General features: G+C 39.4%; 1 protein-coding gene across 3 annotated transcripts in view; it reads left to right on the forward strand.

The window, feature by feature from the left end:
* Positions 1-15,792, forward strand: part of eml1 (EMAP like 1) — a 249,865-nt gene that overhangs the window by 151,063 nt on the left and 83,010 nt on the right. For all 3 annotated transcript variants that reach the window (XM_060829259.1, XM_060829258.1, XM_060829260.1), the window contains exon 3: positions 8,753-8,882. In XM_060829259.1, the coding sequence (XP_060685242.1) occupies positions 8,753-8,882 (130 nt within the window). The remainder of the gene's footprint in view (positions 1-8,752; positions 8,883-15,792) is intronic.

The raw sequence follows: 15,792 nt of genomic DNA on the forward strand, positions 1-15,792 counted from the left end.
GGATACCCCAAACTATTAAGCTCCTAGGTGAGGAGGGATGAACTGACTCCTCTTCCTTTGTCACCCATCCCCTTGGCTGGTTGCAGCAAGGTTAATTTTAAAAGTTATCCCTTTCCCTTTGGATATTGTTTCCACAGACCAAATTAACTTAGCTTTTGAAAGGGCCAATTTAACCAGACATTCTTGAATGAACAAAGAATGAGTCTTATAACATACATACACACACACACACACACACACACACACACACACACATATCTAATTGAACATATGCAAGGTAACATAGATATATGATTTGGAGATGCTGGTGTTGGATTGGGGTGTAAAAAGTTAAAACTCACACAACACCAGGTTATAGTCCAACAGGTTTATTTGGAAGCACTAGTTTTCAGAGTGCTGCTCCTTCAGGTGATTGTGAAGTATAAGATCGGAAGACAGAATTTATAGCAAATGTTTACAGTGTGATATTACTGAAATTATATATATAAATATCTATATAATTTCAGTTACATCACACTGTAAGCTTTTGCTACAAATTCTGCGTCTTACGATCTTATACTTCACAACCACCTGATGAAGGAGCAGCGCTCCGAAAGCTAGTGCTTCCAAGTAAACCTGTTGGACTATAACCTGGTGTCGTGTGATTTTTAACATAGATATATGGATCAGCCTCTGAATTGTTCATGAAGAGTAGACAGTTGAACAACATGGCCATTGCAGAGGAGGTTACTGGTGGGGTTGATTTTGACTGGTGAACAGTTGGTTTCGCAATCCTCAGTTTTGCAAATTAGTTGAGATTCTGTAGTTCTGATTACTTTCAACCGTGATTGAATTCCAGCATTCAGGGTGAGAGAGAGTCCTTTTCTCAGGCTGCTAGCGGCTTGACGTCTAACACTCCGAGACAGGAAAGATCTTTACCTGCATCATGGGTAACTAGGAGGTAGTTATCGTCTGTGACTTTCACAGCACACTAATTAATGCCTGAAGAAAGCTGACACACATGAGAACTTTCAATCCCACTAATGCACTCTAATAGAATTGAAACATGCATTTTAACCCCTGCTCGTGTTATTTTCACTTTGAAGATAATGGGTCTTTAGTTTGAGGCATCATTCAAAGCAGGTGGCTTACTATTGAATAGTGGTCATCTTCTCCTCAATATCTTCATAAACACCACAGCAGTCTGATTTGATTTATGTCTTCCACCTTTTATGAAGTGTTCTTGTTTAAGGTTGTTTTTATAACTGTAAGTGTGAAGTTTTGTGGGTCTCTCCCTCTCTCTCTCTCCAGAGAACCACTTGATTTATATCCGCAGCTAGTCTTTTGGTTGTATCAGCCCCTTTTTCTCAAAGAACATATTTTGGAATTACAATTTTAAAATGTCCATGATACTTTGGGATGTTGTTATAAAGCCATACGCATAAAAGACTAACGTACACTTATACAACGGCTTTGACATCCACAGGACAGTCAAAGAGCATTAAAGCAAATTAATTCTCAATATCATGTTTTTGGTTTTGTATGGATTTTGATGTTAGATTGTGCATGAAATTAAATACATTGTTTATATCATTAATCTTGATGGAGATTTCTTTGGGAGATGAGCAAAGGTTTGGCCAAAAAAAAGTAGATTTTAAGGTAGAAGATAGTAGAAAAGAGCCAGAGGAGATTTTAAGAAGAATTCCAAAACAAATTGACTAGAGCTAAAAAACTGTAGATGCTGGAATCCAAAGTTGATGAGTAGAAGGCTGGAAGAACACAGCAAGCCAGGCAGCATCAGGAGGTCAAGAAGTCAACATTTTGGGTGTAACCCTTTTCCAGAACAAATTGACTAAGCAATAAGGTGATGGTTTCAGTTTTTCCAGTATATTTAACTGATCCAAGAGTGGGTGTCAGATAAGCAGATGACTACATAAAGGCAGGGAATGTGTTAGAAAGGAAGTGGAAATGTTGAGCCAGGTACCACAATGTACTTTGTGAATGATAGTGCCAAGAACAACACATGTGAGGATTGGGAATAATAGCAAGTTGTTCAAATTAATATTTTGTGAATATTCTTGGGGAATATATCAGATGTGTTCATGCATCCAGTTTTCTTTTAACTTATTTTTCAAGACCACTGCGACTGGTAGAGGAAAGAACCTTTCAGGTGAGGAAATCCTCTTGTAAGAAGTCGTTAGCTTTATTTGTTGTATTCCATTTAAGGGCCAGAGACACAAAAGATTAATTTCTTGGACAAATTCTCCTCTGAAGATTACTGGGTATTGGCTCTAAAATAGTCAGTTAGAGCTTTGTTGTTCTGCTTCTGTTCTGCAAAAACACCAGGTCTGACCACTGGCAAACTCACCGCAGCCAGGATAATGACAACAACTTGTGTTTGTGTCGTACCTTTTACGCAGTAAAACAGCACAAGGCACCTCACAACAACAACATTCTAACAAACATCAACAGCGATGTACATTAAAGAGCTATTAGAGCAGATGACTAAAAGCTGGATCGAAAAAGTCAGTCTTATGAAGCTTATTAAAGAAGGAAAGGAAGTTAGAGAATTAGATATCTGTAGAGAAAGAAAGTTCCAGAACTTCAGGCTCAGGCAGCTGAAGGTCTGACTGTGATGTGTGGAGCAATTAAATTGTCATTGCTCAGAATACCAGAACTAAAGGAGTGCAAATGTCTGTGTGGTACATGGGACTGGAGCAGATGGGGAATATCAAAACCAATTTGGTATTTGACAAAAGGGATAGGAACATCAAAATTGAGCTGTTGCCTTACCAAGAACATATAGATCAGCAAATACAGGGAGGCTGGGTGAACAGGACTTGGTCTGAGTAAAGATTTTTAGATGAGCTTGAGGCAACAAATAGGGGTGATTGTGTGAAAATTTGTCAGAAATTTGTTTCCGGGCAGAATATAACATTGAGGTACAATCAGGTAGGTTCATTCTTAGGTCAGTCATGAGGGAAAAGGATGGAATCAACAACTAGGAGATGGTGGAATCCAGAAAGCCTTTGATGTTCTCAATATTTAATTGGAGAATGTTTCATGTTACCATACTGGATGTCAGACAAGCAAGCTGACAATGTAAGAGTCAGTTAGATGCTTGGAGAGGTAGTAATGAAGTAGAACTAGGTGTGACTGGCATGCATGTGACATCTGATGCTGTATTTGTAGATGACATTTCTGAGGGACTGTATGTAGATCAGAAATAGAAGGGGACCAACAAACCATCCTTAGGGAGGACTCCAGAGGTAACAGCGTGGGAACAGGAAGAGAAACCAATCCTTGGCTTGGATTGCAATAGATAAGTACGGAACCGGTGAAGGCAGGGCCACCCAGCTGGATGGAGAGACATTGGAGGAGGATGGCCTAGCCCACAATGTCCCAGAGTAAAACAGAAAGGGAATAGGACCACTCGATTTAGGGTGTTCTGCTTCAAAGCAACTGTGACCAATTAGGAAGAATCATCAACTCTATTGACAGGTCAACTCTTTTACTTTACAAAGGGTTTTTTCGGAATCCTCAAGGCACATTTTCTCATTACTTCGATTGCCTAAGGTGATGGCTGCAGTGGAGAAGGTTGCTTCCAGGCCATCTTCAATGTTTGTTACGACCATTTAAGAAACTGTACCAGAAGTTAACGGGACACAACTTCTCTGCCTGACTGATTGTTCTTTCCCTTCACTCTTGTCATGGTGATGTGACAGACCTCCCACTCTGGGCTTCTCTGTTCAGTTCAGAGCTTGGGTCAGATACTGATCGGCTGACTGTTCCCTTTTTGGGAAATTGTGTGTTACCTCAATGCCTCCATACCTTTCAGAGTGTGTTTTATTTGATACTTTTAGGTAAATTCCATTTAATAGCTGCTGTAGTGCAGCTGTAAGGCACACAAGCCTTGCCCCTGTACCCTGTCCCCAGAGCAAGTTCAATGGCCAGGTCCAATTACTTTTGGAACTGGAGCCCAAAGAATCGGAGAGGCCGAACATTTTCAGTCTATTCACTTCAAAATGGGTCCCTGGACACTTGTCAGGAATAATATTCCAATTCCTCACCATTTGCAAACACCCTTTTAGAAATTAAATATTTGATTTTGAAAATTATTAGTGATGGAATCACAATATTTATGATTTCTATCAATGTCTCCGTTGTGGTTTAGAGCCCAGTTGCCAACTGGTTTGTTCTGAACCTGTCCTATTATGTCTGCATTGTAACAGTATGTTCACTACAGGGGAACTCTGGCAAGCAGCCATCACTGATCAACGTGGCTGATTTCTTTGCTCTGAGTTAACTCACAAGCAAAGATTTTCATAAGGCACACACTGATCTTGTGCTGTGGAGAAAAATCATCCCTTTGTAAATGGCACACCCTTAACAAGCCACAATGTCACTATTTTAATTAATGTGCTTGATAGGGCTAAGAGCCAGAGGATATTGAAGAACGACAAAGGCCAGTTTGCAACCATGTCTTAGATGTGATGTAAAGGAGCAAAAATAGAAAGGCAGTAATATGAAAGGCTGTTGTAAAAAGTCATTGTAATGTTTCAGAGGGGATGATACATGAAACTGACCTTGGCATGATTTAAAATTACTACTGGTAGATTTTAGCTGAAATAGGAATTTTGACTGCTCCTTTGGATTGATATTGAGGTCAGAGTGGGTGGAATGGAAATTTGCATGTTTGGAAATTAATGAGATATGTCAGACGAGGTGAAAAATCTCTAGTACAAACTTCAGAAAAGATCAGAAGAGTTCTTGACCAATAGTAACTAGGCTGCTGGGTGGCAGGGGGTGTTAGGAGTGATGAACAAAAATGATCAGAGGCAACCAGGGAGTAAGCATAAGCCTTCAAATAAGTGATATTTTAAATATTATTTGTTGATGGGACATGGACATCTCTAATTAGGTCAGCATTTATCAAATTGTTAAGAGTCAGCCAAATTGCTATAGGTCTGGAATCGCATGTAGACCAGACTGGGTAAGAAAGTCAGATTCCCTTTCTGAAAGGATGTGAATGAACCAACTGGGCTTTATGACAATCTGCAGTGGTTGCCATTAGGTAAACATTTTATTCAAGCTCAATTCAAATTTTACCACCTACCATGTTGGGATTTGAAACCCTTAACATGGTTCGGGCCTCTGGATTAGCGTCCAGTGACAATACCCCTATGCCACAACCTCTTCAAGGCTATGTACTGTTTGCAGCACAAAAAGAAACCATTTGGTGCAGCGTTCCCACCTTCTGCGTCAAACTTCATCAACGTACCTCTCTATGACTTTATCTACACCCCGAGCTCATGTGTATACCTGCTTTCCCTATCATGTACCCATGTTATTTGTTTCCATTACTACTTGTGGTAATGATTTCTACATTTACATCACTCAGGGTAAAAATTGATCCTGAGTTCCCTGTTGCATTTATTAGTGGCTATTTTATGTTTACAACACGTTATTCTTGTTTCACCGGCGAGTGGAAACACTTTTGCAGAGTCTGTCCTATCAAAACCTTTCATAACCTTAAAGGCCTCCATAAAGTTACCCTTCAGTCTTATCAGTTCAAAAGAAAAGACCCCAGCCCACTCAAATCATTTCTGATGGGTATAATCACTCAATTCTGATAACATTCAAGTAAAACCTTTTTGATAGCATCAGCACACCCTTCTCTAATTGTACACATAATAGAGGGACCCAATCTGTAAAGGGTGGAGAAAGGAGGCTTTTTGTGACATTCTATTATGCAATCCTCAGAAAATACCTGCAAGGAAATCAAACCGTGATACAGATGATGGTGATTGCCATTGAATGTGCTGATCCTATTCTGTATAATAGAAGCATATGTCCTCCAGCTCGGATTCTTCAATAACCCCAAAATTTCCAGGGACAGTTCCTCAAGGCCATTCCTTGAAGCTGTATCAGAGCTTGCATGTGTCATTGGTGGTCTATTGGTAGGTCCTGCCCATCACTGCATATCTCCCCGTGTCTGCGTGGGTTTCCTCCGTGTGCTCTGGTTTCCTCCCACAGTCCAAAGATGTGCGGGCCAGGTGAATTGGCCATGTTAAATTGCCCGTAGTGTTAGGTAAGGGGTAAATGTAGGGGTATGGGTGGGTTGCGCTTCGGCGGGTCGGTGTGGACTTGTTGGGCTGAAGGGCCTGTTTCCACACTGTAAGTAATCTAATCTAATCTAATCGATTGTTCGTCATAAACCCTTTCTTTTACACTACCATTGAATATGCTACATGCTATATTTTGATTGGCTTGCATCTGAAGCACTGTCCTAAATAAAGTTATTTAGATATTCACAGATATTACCAATACCCTGGGATCTGCTTTCCGAGCTTTCAGTGAAGAAATATGGCCAAATGCACCATCTGTCTGCCAGAGCAAGGTATATTTACCTATGTCTGCTGCTGGGTTTACCCTTGTTTATCTGTAGCTGCTTGACTTATTGATCCTAACCAAATACCCAGCTGCAAGATTCCCTTTGCAGCTAGGGAAAATAATTCTTTTACAAACAATTGGCAAAAAGGCTCTTGAAAACCTAAGTGCCAGGAAAAATACAGTTAAAACTAGTGTCATTTTCGCACCCTTTTATTTACTTAACACTGCCTTGTAACCCAGATATCCATTTCATTCAGGTGTAATTCTCAAATGGAATGGCAGATAATGACATGTTCTGTGGACAGCTCCCAAGTAAATACTTAAACAAAGTACTTTTCATTTTTGAAGGAGATTTTTCCTACATCCCTGGTCCCCCATCCCCTGGAAGTGACATCACTAGGATTGAATTTCTGCCCATTTTCTGCTTATCAGTGCAATGCCACTGTAATGGATGCCTGGGAATGGAGAGACTTTGATCTTTAAAGTGAGGTCGTGAAATAAAAAGATCGATTTAATTGTATTTTACTGTCTTATATACAATTCCTCTCTGTACTCTTTTAGCAGAGAGAAACAAACAAGTTAATTCGTTAAGGTGAGAGAGAAGAATTTGTTGTGTTCAACCACGAATAATTCTACTAGTAATTTTCCTAACTTAAAAATGAATGATCTAAGCTCTATGCACATCATAAATGGGATGCATGTGATGACACCTTATGCATTATGCTTCAATATTTCACTCTTTGTAGGCACCAAACAATCTAGAGGAAAACATAGAAATGTGATAAAGAGATAATCATTTTCTGCTGGTTTTCTCACCTTTTGGGAGAATCTAAACAAACATAGGCAAATATTACTCTAAAGCAAAGCAACTGCTTTCTAATCTTGACACTACATTTTTTTGAGTTATACCCCTGGGTATACTTGTTTGCATATTTGTGGCTTCAAAGGAATGAACAGAGTTACACATAATTCCACTTTAGAAGTAGGATATTGCATTGTGGAGTGTGTGGCATAATTTACCTCATCTATCTATCATGCAGAATAATATTCATGGTCCTATCCGACTGATCATGCATAATGTCAAAACAGTCTCCTTAAGAAATTATTAAGTTGCATGCATACATACACACAGACCTCATTATGTTTGCTCTCTCATTTAACAATAGGATTATTGTAACTAAGTAGATTGTAGATAATATTACAAATCAGTATGCATTTGATAATTAAGAAAATTTTCCAAAAATGTTTACAAATAGAGCAAAGAAAGCACAAAGACAGCAAATATTGAAAAAAAAGTAGTTACAGTGGTCTACGTATCAGCCTGTATCACAAAGGTTTGATTGATACAACTTGGGGGGCTCAGGTTTAGAACTTTTTTTAAAATCTAAGTTGATGACTTAGTTCTGGCTATTTCGCATACTCCTCGGATCTATTCCTGATGAAGGGCTTTTGCTCGAAACGTCGATTTTCCTGCTCCTCGGATGCTATGCTTTTCAGCACCACTCTGATCTAAACTCTGGTTTCCAGCATCTGCAGTCCTCACTTTTGCCCTGTTTCACACACTATGCAGCAACATCAGTGTAAACCCTTGTGGTGTCACTCCTGATTCGGAAGTGTTGATCCAAATCTCCATTCAAAATGTTTGGCTCTTCCTGCGTATCTTACCAATGTATATTACTTGAATGTGACCTCAAATCTGAGAAAAGTGAAATTACCATTTTAACCTTGCCAACCTGCAAGTATTGTTTGCTGTACAATCCCTTATCTCTTTTATTGTTTTGAACTAGTTTAGAATTATAAAGTAATGTTGAGAAGTATAGTTTCAGTTTGCAGTTTCACTTCAGAAGTATAAATGATAATATCTTGTAACATGTAAGCATTTTTTTAAAGCATTACCTCTATTATGATGGTTTTATTGAAAAATTAACATAATAGAACTGAATATTTTGTTGTATTTTTTTCTTCCTTATCTCATGAAAATATATGAACTGAGCTCTGAATTTACAACCAGGGATTATAGATTTCAAAGTTTACCAATGCTTTAAGCTTTCATCTGAAACTCCATTCCGAGCATAGACACCCAACAGTTTGTTTCACTGAAGGTATTGTCTTCACTAAAGCAAAAGAGTAAAGAACTTCAGACAAGCAAATGAACATTTGTGACAATTATCTCACAGAAAAATTTCAAGGCAGTAGCTCATTTGGTTTGAAACCATTGATTTTTGTTCCAATGTCACAAAGAGATGCTCATTCCTTTACAGTAATGATCTCCTATTTGAAAACTGATGAAAAAGTTACAACCCATGTCTGGCTTTACTTCAAAAGTAAGATGAATATTTACTGTACAAAGAATAGTAATATGCTTTTGCTTGCTTTACAGCAAGACCTATAGTGCAAGCCCTGCCATTAAGGCCTACAGTCAACAATGGAACTGTACTACCAAAGAAGGGATGTGGATCTCTGCCATCTCCATCTGGAGTCAGGAAGGATATAACACCAGCAACCAAAAGGTGAGAAAGAACTCCGGGCAAAAAAAACAGCAGGTACTATTTTGTAATCTTCAGTATATCCCTCGGATGCCCGTGGTGCTAAGCAATTTCTTTATTTCTCAAAGCAACGCATTATACACTGATAAAATAGAAGCATTCCAACTGCTTTGTCATTAAATAATTAGGGCAGCACGGTGGCACAGTGGTTAGCACTGCTGCCTCACAGCGCCAGGGACCTGGGTTCAATTCCCGCCTCAGGCGACTGACTGTGTGGAGTTTGCACATTCTCCCCGTGTCTGCGTGGGTTTCCTCCGGGTGCTCCGGTTTCCTCCCACAGTCACAAAGATGTGCGGGTCAGGTGAATTGGCCATGCTAAATTGCCCCTAGTGTTAGGTAAGGGGTATATGTAGGGGTATGGGGGGGTTGCGCTTCGGCGGGTCGGTGTGGACTTGTTGGGCCGAAAGGCCTGTTTCCACACTGTAAGTAATCTAATCTAAAAAAAAACCACCGTTATATTTGATGTATCCTATTAGGGCTGATTACATTTTCTATTATGCGCCATTATATATTAATCTTCCTATCATCCTGCATAATTCCAATTATATATATTTTCAAACCTGTTTTTAAGGCAGCCATTGTTTGTTTTCGGATTATTATGGCAATTCTTTCTGGCATGTCCACATTCACTGTGAAGTAGAGAAGACTTGTCTAATTCTTTTGAAGACGTGATTGAGGAAACATTCATTATGGTTATCTCAATGTCCAAACAATACTTAAAATGAAAGTTCATTAATTAGCATGTGGAAATTGGGAATGGAAAAGAAGTTGGCTCAAAGCTATTAAACAATGTTAGGAGTTATGTTGGGTATGCGAATGTGTTGCTGGAAAAGCGCAGCAGGTCAGGCAGCATCCAAGGAGCAAGAGAATCGACATTTTGGGCATGACCCCTTCTTCAGGAATTTTCAGTTTCTTTCAGCCCTTCTTTCAGCAATGTTTGGGCATGAGCCCTTCTTCAGTTATGTTGGGTAATATGGCACTGATTGACATGACCAGGGCTTGGTACAGATGATTTATTTTTTAATGATCTGTATTCAGAAAATTAAAGGAAAATGAGTGAAATTGATAGATGACACAAAAAAGAAGAGTAGTTCTACACTGGGAGTGTGAAAGGTAAACATCTTTTGCTAATGAGATGCTCATTTGTAGTGTCTTCCTGAAAGCTTGAATGTTCTATGGACCAAACTGCTTTCTTTAGTTTTCTTTGATGTATCATTTGTCTCAACATACTAGGTTATTGTATTTGCCACGGTTTCAGTACCTCTCAACTCAAAAGCTCTATCACAATCTAGTCCAAACGTAGCCTTGGAAAATTGCACATACACACTTCCAATTGCTGGTAACTACCAAAATAAGGATTACCGTTCAATTGCCCACTTGGTAATTAGGGTTCTGCGGCCAATTATTATACTGTTATACACCCCACCCCACTCCAGCTAGTTTACAATGGTTAAATCAGCACATGTTGAGTACCAGCGGAGAATGTTTCTAGCTTGTATGGCTCAAATACTCATTGAGGGAAAAAAAAACATTGGGCTGTTAAGGAAGCTTTTGCCAGGTTTTTATAGTCTCATGACAAACTCAACTGGAACTCCTAGAACCATAAAAGATGCAGTGATTCTGGTGTAATAGAATCTGGAATGATTCTTAAGGTTTACGTTACTTCTTTAAGCGAAACTATTCTGAATAGACGAGTACTAATGAATGCAATTGAATAAGACCCTTTATATAGATGATATGTAAGAATAAGACCTTGATTCTTAGACCTTTAAAACAATTCTTTTCAATAAATGTAGTCCAGACCACTTTGTCTTTTTTCCTTTCATTCTTCTTTCCTCTCTCTTGGTTACAAATTGAAAGCTGCTTTTCTCAAACTGAGCTTTTGGTAATGAGATCAAACAGTGATCATTAAACAAAGCAAGGTCTACATCAAAGCATCTTTTTTGTATGAAAGCTGTTTAAAGCAATCAATTGCTTCCCATAGTTTGCATGTGTGCTGAAGTGACTGAGGAAATCTTACATCCCATAGTGCCACTCTACTGTGTTGGTAAATGCATTTTAGATTAATTCTGTATCACAGTCTAATAGCTGTAATTAAAGTTTGCAGCAAATATAATGGCCACTGGTTGAAAACTTCTATTGCTCACACGCTGTGAAGATTGACCGAATGTGAACAAGACTACATGGATTCTGACAACACTCAACAGCTCACCAACTGCGAGTAGCCCTCCAAGTCATACATCATCCTGACTTGAAAATATATTAGCATTCCATCACCACATGATTAAAATACTGGAATTTTGGAAGTACCTTCTCTACACTGACTGTAAGGGTCAAAGAAGGTGGTTCACTACTACCTTTTCAAGAGCAATAAATGCTGGCCTTGACAGTGGTTCTCACATTCTGTGAATGAATAAAAATGCAAATATACCTTTGCTTTTTTTTAAACGAAGTATGCCTATTCACGATACTGTTGTCAATTTTTAAATCATTTATTTGAATCTCGGGCCAATGACGAACTGCTCAATATAACAACATGGCAGTGTGTTATTTAAGCCTTTATTGTGACTGACAGATTGTGTAGCTTCTATTAATGCAGCCCTTGATGTAATATTTTCTATCAGTTATTCTTTGTTCAGGAGCAAATTTCATAATTGCAATGTACATGTCTGCTTCACATTGCTTTTCTGCCGAGATACAACATCTTTTGAAAAATTATCTGTTTCATGGCTTAAATATTTCTAAATTAACATTAAAAGATTTATAGTTTAACTTTTTCTTATTTCAGCTGTTAGTAATGATTAAATTCTTGGCATCGTTCCCAGGAAGAAACTTCATTTAATTTACAAGGATAAATTTATTCCCAGCAGATTTGGACAGTTGGATAGTATTTTAATGACTTTATGCTTATATATGCTGAATAGCTTTGCTCGAATAATTGAGTTACTTTGAAAAAAAGGCTGCACAGACCGAAGGTTGTCAAAATGACCTGGCACACACACACGTAACAGCAAACATAGCAAGGACACGTTATTAGCAGCTGCATAAGTAATAATTTAAAGTGCTGCTAAATATGACACAAAGGTCATTTTAAAAATCCGAATAAGCTGCTCAATGGATAAAACTCTTTTTTTCATTAATGTTTAGTGGAACAAGATTAAAGTGAAATGCTGTCCCAGATGGTCAAATTAATATTGTATTGATTAGCTGCAGTAGAACAAAGCTGGGATTATGCAAAGATTGCTTTCATTTTCACCTCCTTAGTGGCTAATGTGTTCTAAATTGCTAGTCAGGATAATGTTTCTTCCAATATAAATGAATTTTCATTAAGGGAAATCTTCCTTTGACTAATTAGATGGAATTCTTAAATAATGACATTATTGAGCATCATTAATGGGCATGTTTTCAGACATCCATGACACTATCTCTGAATTTTATTTAAACAGCGAGTTTTTAAAGGTCTTTCTAAATTAAGATATTTGCAAGAGTGATTGAACTCCTTCAGAGGTGCACGCAACGTGACAAAAACAAAATGCTACTTTTACCCAGTTTTGCTCGGTTGCAATATTTGGGTGAGTAGGGTATGGCACAATCCGACGATGCCTTGCAGTTTATTTCTCCTTGTGGCAAGTTCTTGGCTTTTGGGGAGGGTTTGTGGTTGGAGGAGCAGAGAAAGCGACCCCAGAATCCAGTCAAGGACATTTCTGACCAACAAAATGGAAAAATGGTGAGCAAGCCCTTCTAAGGCGTATATACAGGTCAAACTAGTCACCACTGGCTTTTCTGCAACATTGACAGTAGATTTTTGTCCTATATGCATCATTATTCTTTTTAATTTGAAAATGTGGCTTGTGCTGGTCTACACTATTTGTCCAAAACTTCACATTTAATCATTTGAGCTTTGTTGTTGGGCATGGTCGGAAGAAACACGGGAGGTAATGCTGAATTGTGAAAGGGAAACCGATGTATAGAATAGCATACGTTTGAAATTCTAGTTGCCTGGCATTGATGGCTTGGTATTTGAGGTGCTGGGAGATAAGAAGGAAAGGTGTCAGAAGGGAGATTTCCTTTAATGATGACTCTTAATTTCTGTAGAAAGGCATTTTGAGTCATAGAATCATAGAGATGTGGTTGGAACAGCATGGAAACAGACCCTTCGGTCCACCTCATCCATGCCGACCAGATATCCTAACTTCATCTAGCCCCATTTACTAGCACTTAGGCCATGTCCCTCTAAACCCTTCCTATTCATATACGCATCCAGATGCCTTTTAAATGTTATAATTGTACCAGCCTCCGCCACTTCCTCTGGCAGCTCATTCCATTCACGCACAACTTCTGCATGAAAAAGTTCCCCTTTAGGTGCCTTTTATATCTTTCCCCTCTCACCCTAAACCTATGCCCTCTAGTTCTGGACTCCCCCATCCCAGGGAAAAGACCTTGTCTATTTATCCTATCCATGCCCCTCATGATTTTATAAACCTCTATAAGGTCACCCCTCAGCCTCCAACGCTCCAGGGAAAACAGCACCAGCCTATTCAACCTCTCCCTATAGCTCAAATCCTCCAACCCTGGCAACATCCTCGTAAATATTTTCTGAACCTTTTCAAGTTTCACAACATCCTTCCAGTAGGAATGAGACTAGAATTGCATGCAATATTCCAAATGTGGCCTAACCAACACCCTGTACAGCTGCAACATGACCTCCCAACTCCTGTACTCAATACTCTGACCAATAAAGGAAAGCATACCAAACGCCTTCTTCACTATCCTATCTACCTGCGACTCCACTTTCAAGGAGCTATGAACCTGCACTCCAAGGTCCAATTGTTCTGCAACACTCCCAGGACCTTACCATTAAGTGTACAAGTCCTGCTAAGATTTGCTTTTCCAAAATGCAGCACCTCACATTTATCTGAATTAAACACCATCTGCCACTCCTCAGCCCATTGGCCCATCTGATCAAGATCCCATTGTACTCCAAGGTAACCTTCTCCGCTGTCCAGTACACCTCCAATTTTGGTGCCATCTGCAAATTTAGTAACTATACCTCATATGCTCGCATCCAGATCATTTATATAAATGATGAAAAGTAGTGACCAGCACCGATCCTTGTGACACTCCACTGGTCACAGGCCTCCAGTCTGAAAAACAACCCTCCACCATCACCCTCTGTCTTCTACCTTTGAGCCAGTTCTGTATCCAAATGGCAAGTTCTCCCTGTGTTCCATGAGATCTAATCTTGCTAACCAGTCTCCCATGGGGAACCTTGCCAAACACTTTACTGAAGTCCACTGCTCTGCCCTCATCAATCCTCTTTGTTACTTCTTCAAAAAACTCAATCAAGTTCATGAGACATGATTTCCCACGCACAAAGCCATGCTGACTATTCCTAATCAGTCCTTGCTTTTCATTATACATGTAAATCCTGTCCCTCAGGACTTCCCCCAACTACCGACCTCAGGCTTACCGGTCTATAGATCCCTGGCTTTTCCTTGCCACCTTTCTTAATTAGTGATACCATGTTAGCCAACCTAAAGTCTTCTGGCACTCACCAGTAACTATCAATGATACAAATTTCTCAGCAAGGGACCCAGCAATCACTTCCTAGCTTCCCACAGAGTTCCAAGATACACCTGATCAGGTCCTGGGGATTTATCCACCTTTATGCATTTCAAGACATTTATCTTAACTAACAATTTAGAACACGCAAGTCATTAAGTAGGTAAAAATGAAAGCAAGCTTTATGTAATCCCAGTTTATTCCTCTCTACCACATGTTGATTGTATAGTTTGGATGCATATATCCTTGTGTGATAGCTTCACCAGGTTGACACTTCATTTTAGGTGTCCCTAGTGTTGTGGGCAGCACGGTGGCACTGTGGTTAGCACTGCTGCCTCACAGCGTCAGAGACTCGGGTTCAATTCCCGCCTCAGGCGACTGACTGTGTGGAGTTTGCACGTTCTCCCCGTGTCTGCGTGGGTTTCCTCCGGGTGCTCCGGTTTCCTCCCACAGTCCAAAGATGTGCAGGTCAAGTGAATTGACCATGCTAAATTGCCCGTAGTGTTAGGTATGGGGCAAATGTAGGGGTATGGGTGGGCCGCTGCTTTGGCAGGTCGGTGTGGACTTGTTGGGCCGAAGGGCCTGTTTCCACACTGTAAGTAATCTAATATAATCTAATCATGTCATGCACTCCTGCATTCTTCTTTGAACAAGCATTGGTTCTGGTGTTTAGATAAATATGTCTAAATGAGATATTGCTCTTGTTACTTCCATTCTGCTAGAGAAGGCGCAGAGAGCAAAGATATATCACTACAACAGAAAAAGGTTTTCAAAAATATAGAAAACAGTAATACTGCATTATGTGAAAATATTAGTTGGCACTGAGACCCAGAATTAAGTTATTACCTTCAATTTAATTCATTGTAAAATTACAACATCTTGGTTCAATTGCTATGGGATTCAGATTGCAGTTGAACAGTTGATTCCAAAGAACAGCGGATAAGTAATTTATGTTAAACCTTTATAAATCTCTGATTTGGCCTCAGCTGGAGAATTATATCCGATTCTGGCAGCACATTTGAGAAAGGATATCAAAGCTTTGGTGATAGTACGGAGGAGATTTACCAAAATGTTCTCAGAGCTGAGGGCACCCGGAATGAGGGAATTTAGTTAAATGCAAATGTTAGGAAAGCTGTGACCATACTCCTTGGAGGAGAGAAAAATTGATGGTTATGTTAAAGTAGGTTTGCTGTAATAGTTTCAGTTCAGGGAGGGGTGATGATAAGGTAGTACAAACTAAAGGTAATTGGCTAAAACGACTAGAGGGGTGATGAGAGTTTATTTTAAAATGCAACAAATTAAACTTTGTAAT

This window comes from Hemiscyllium ocellatum, chromosome 8 (assembly GCF_020745735.1).
Source record: "Hemiscyllium ocellatum isolate sHemOce1 chromosome 8, sHemOce1.pat.X.cur, whole genome shotgun sequence".
Lineage (NCBI taxonomy): Eukaryota > Metazoa > Chordata > Chondrichthyes > Orectolobiformes > Hemiscylliidae > Hemiscyllium > Hemiscyllium ocellatum.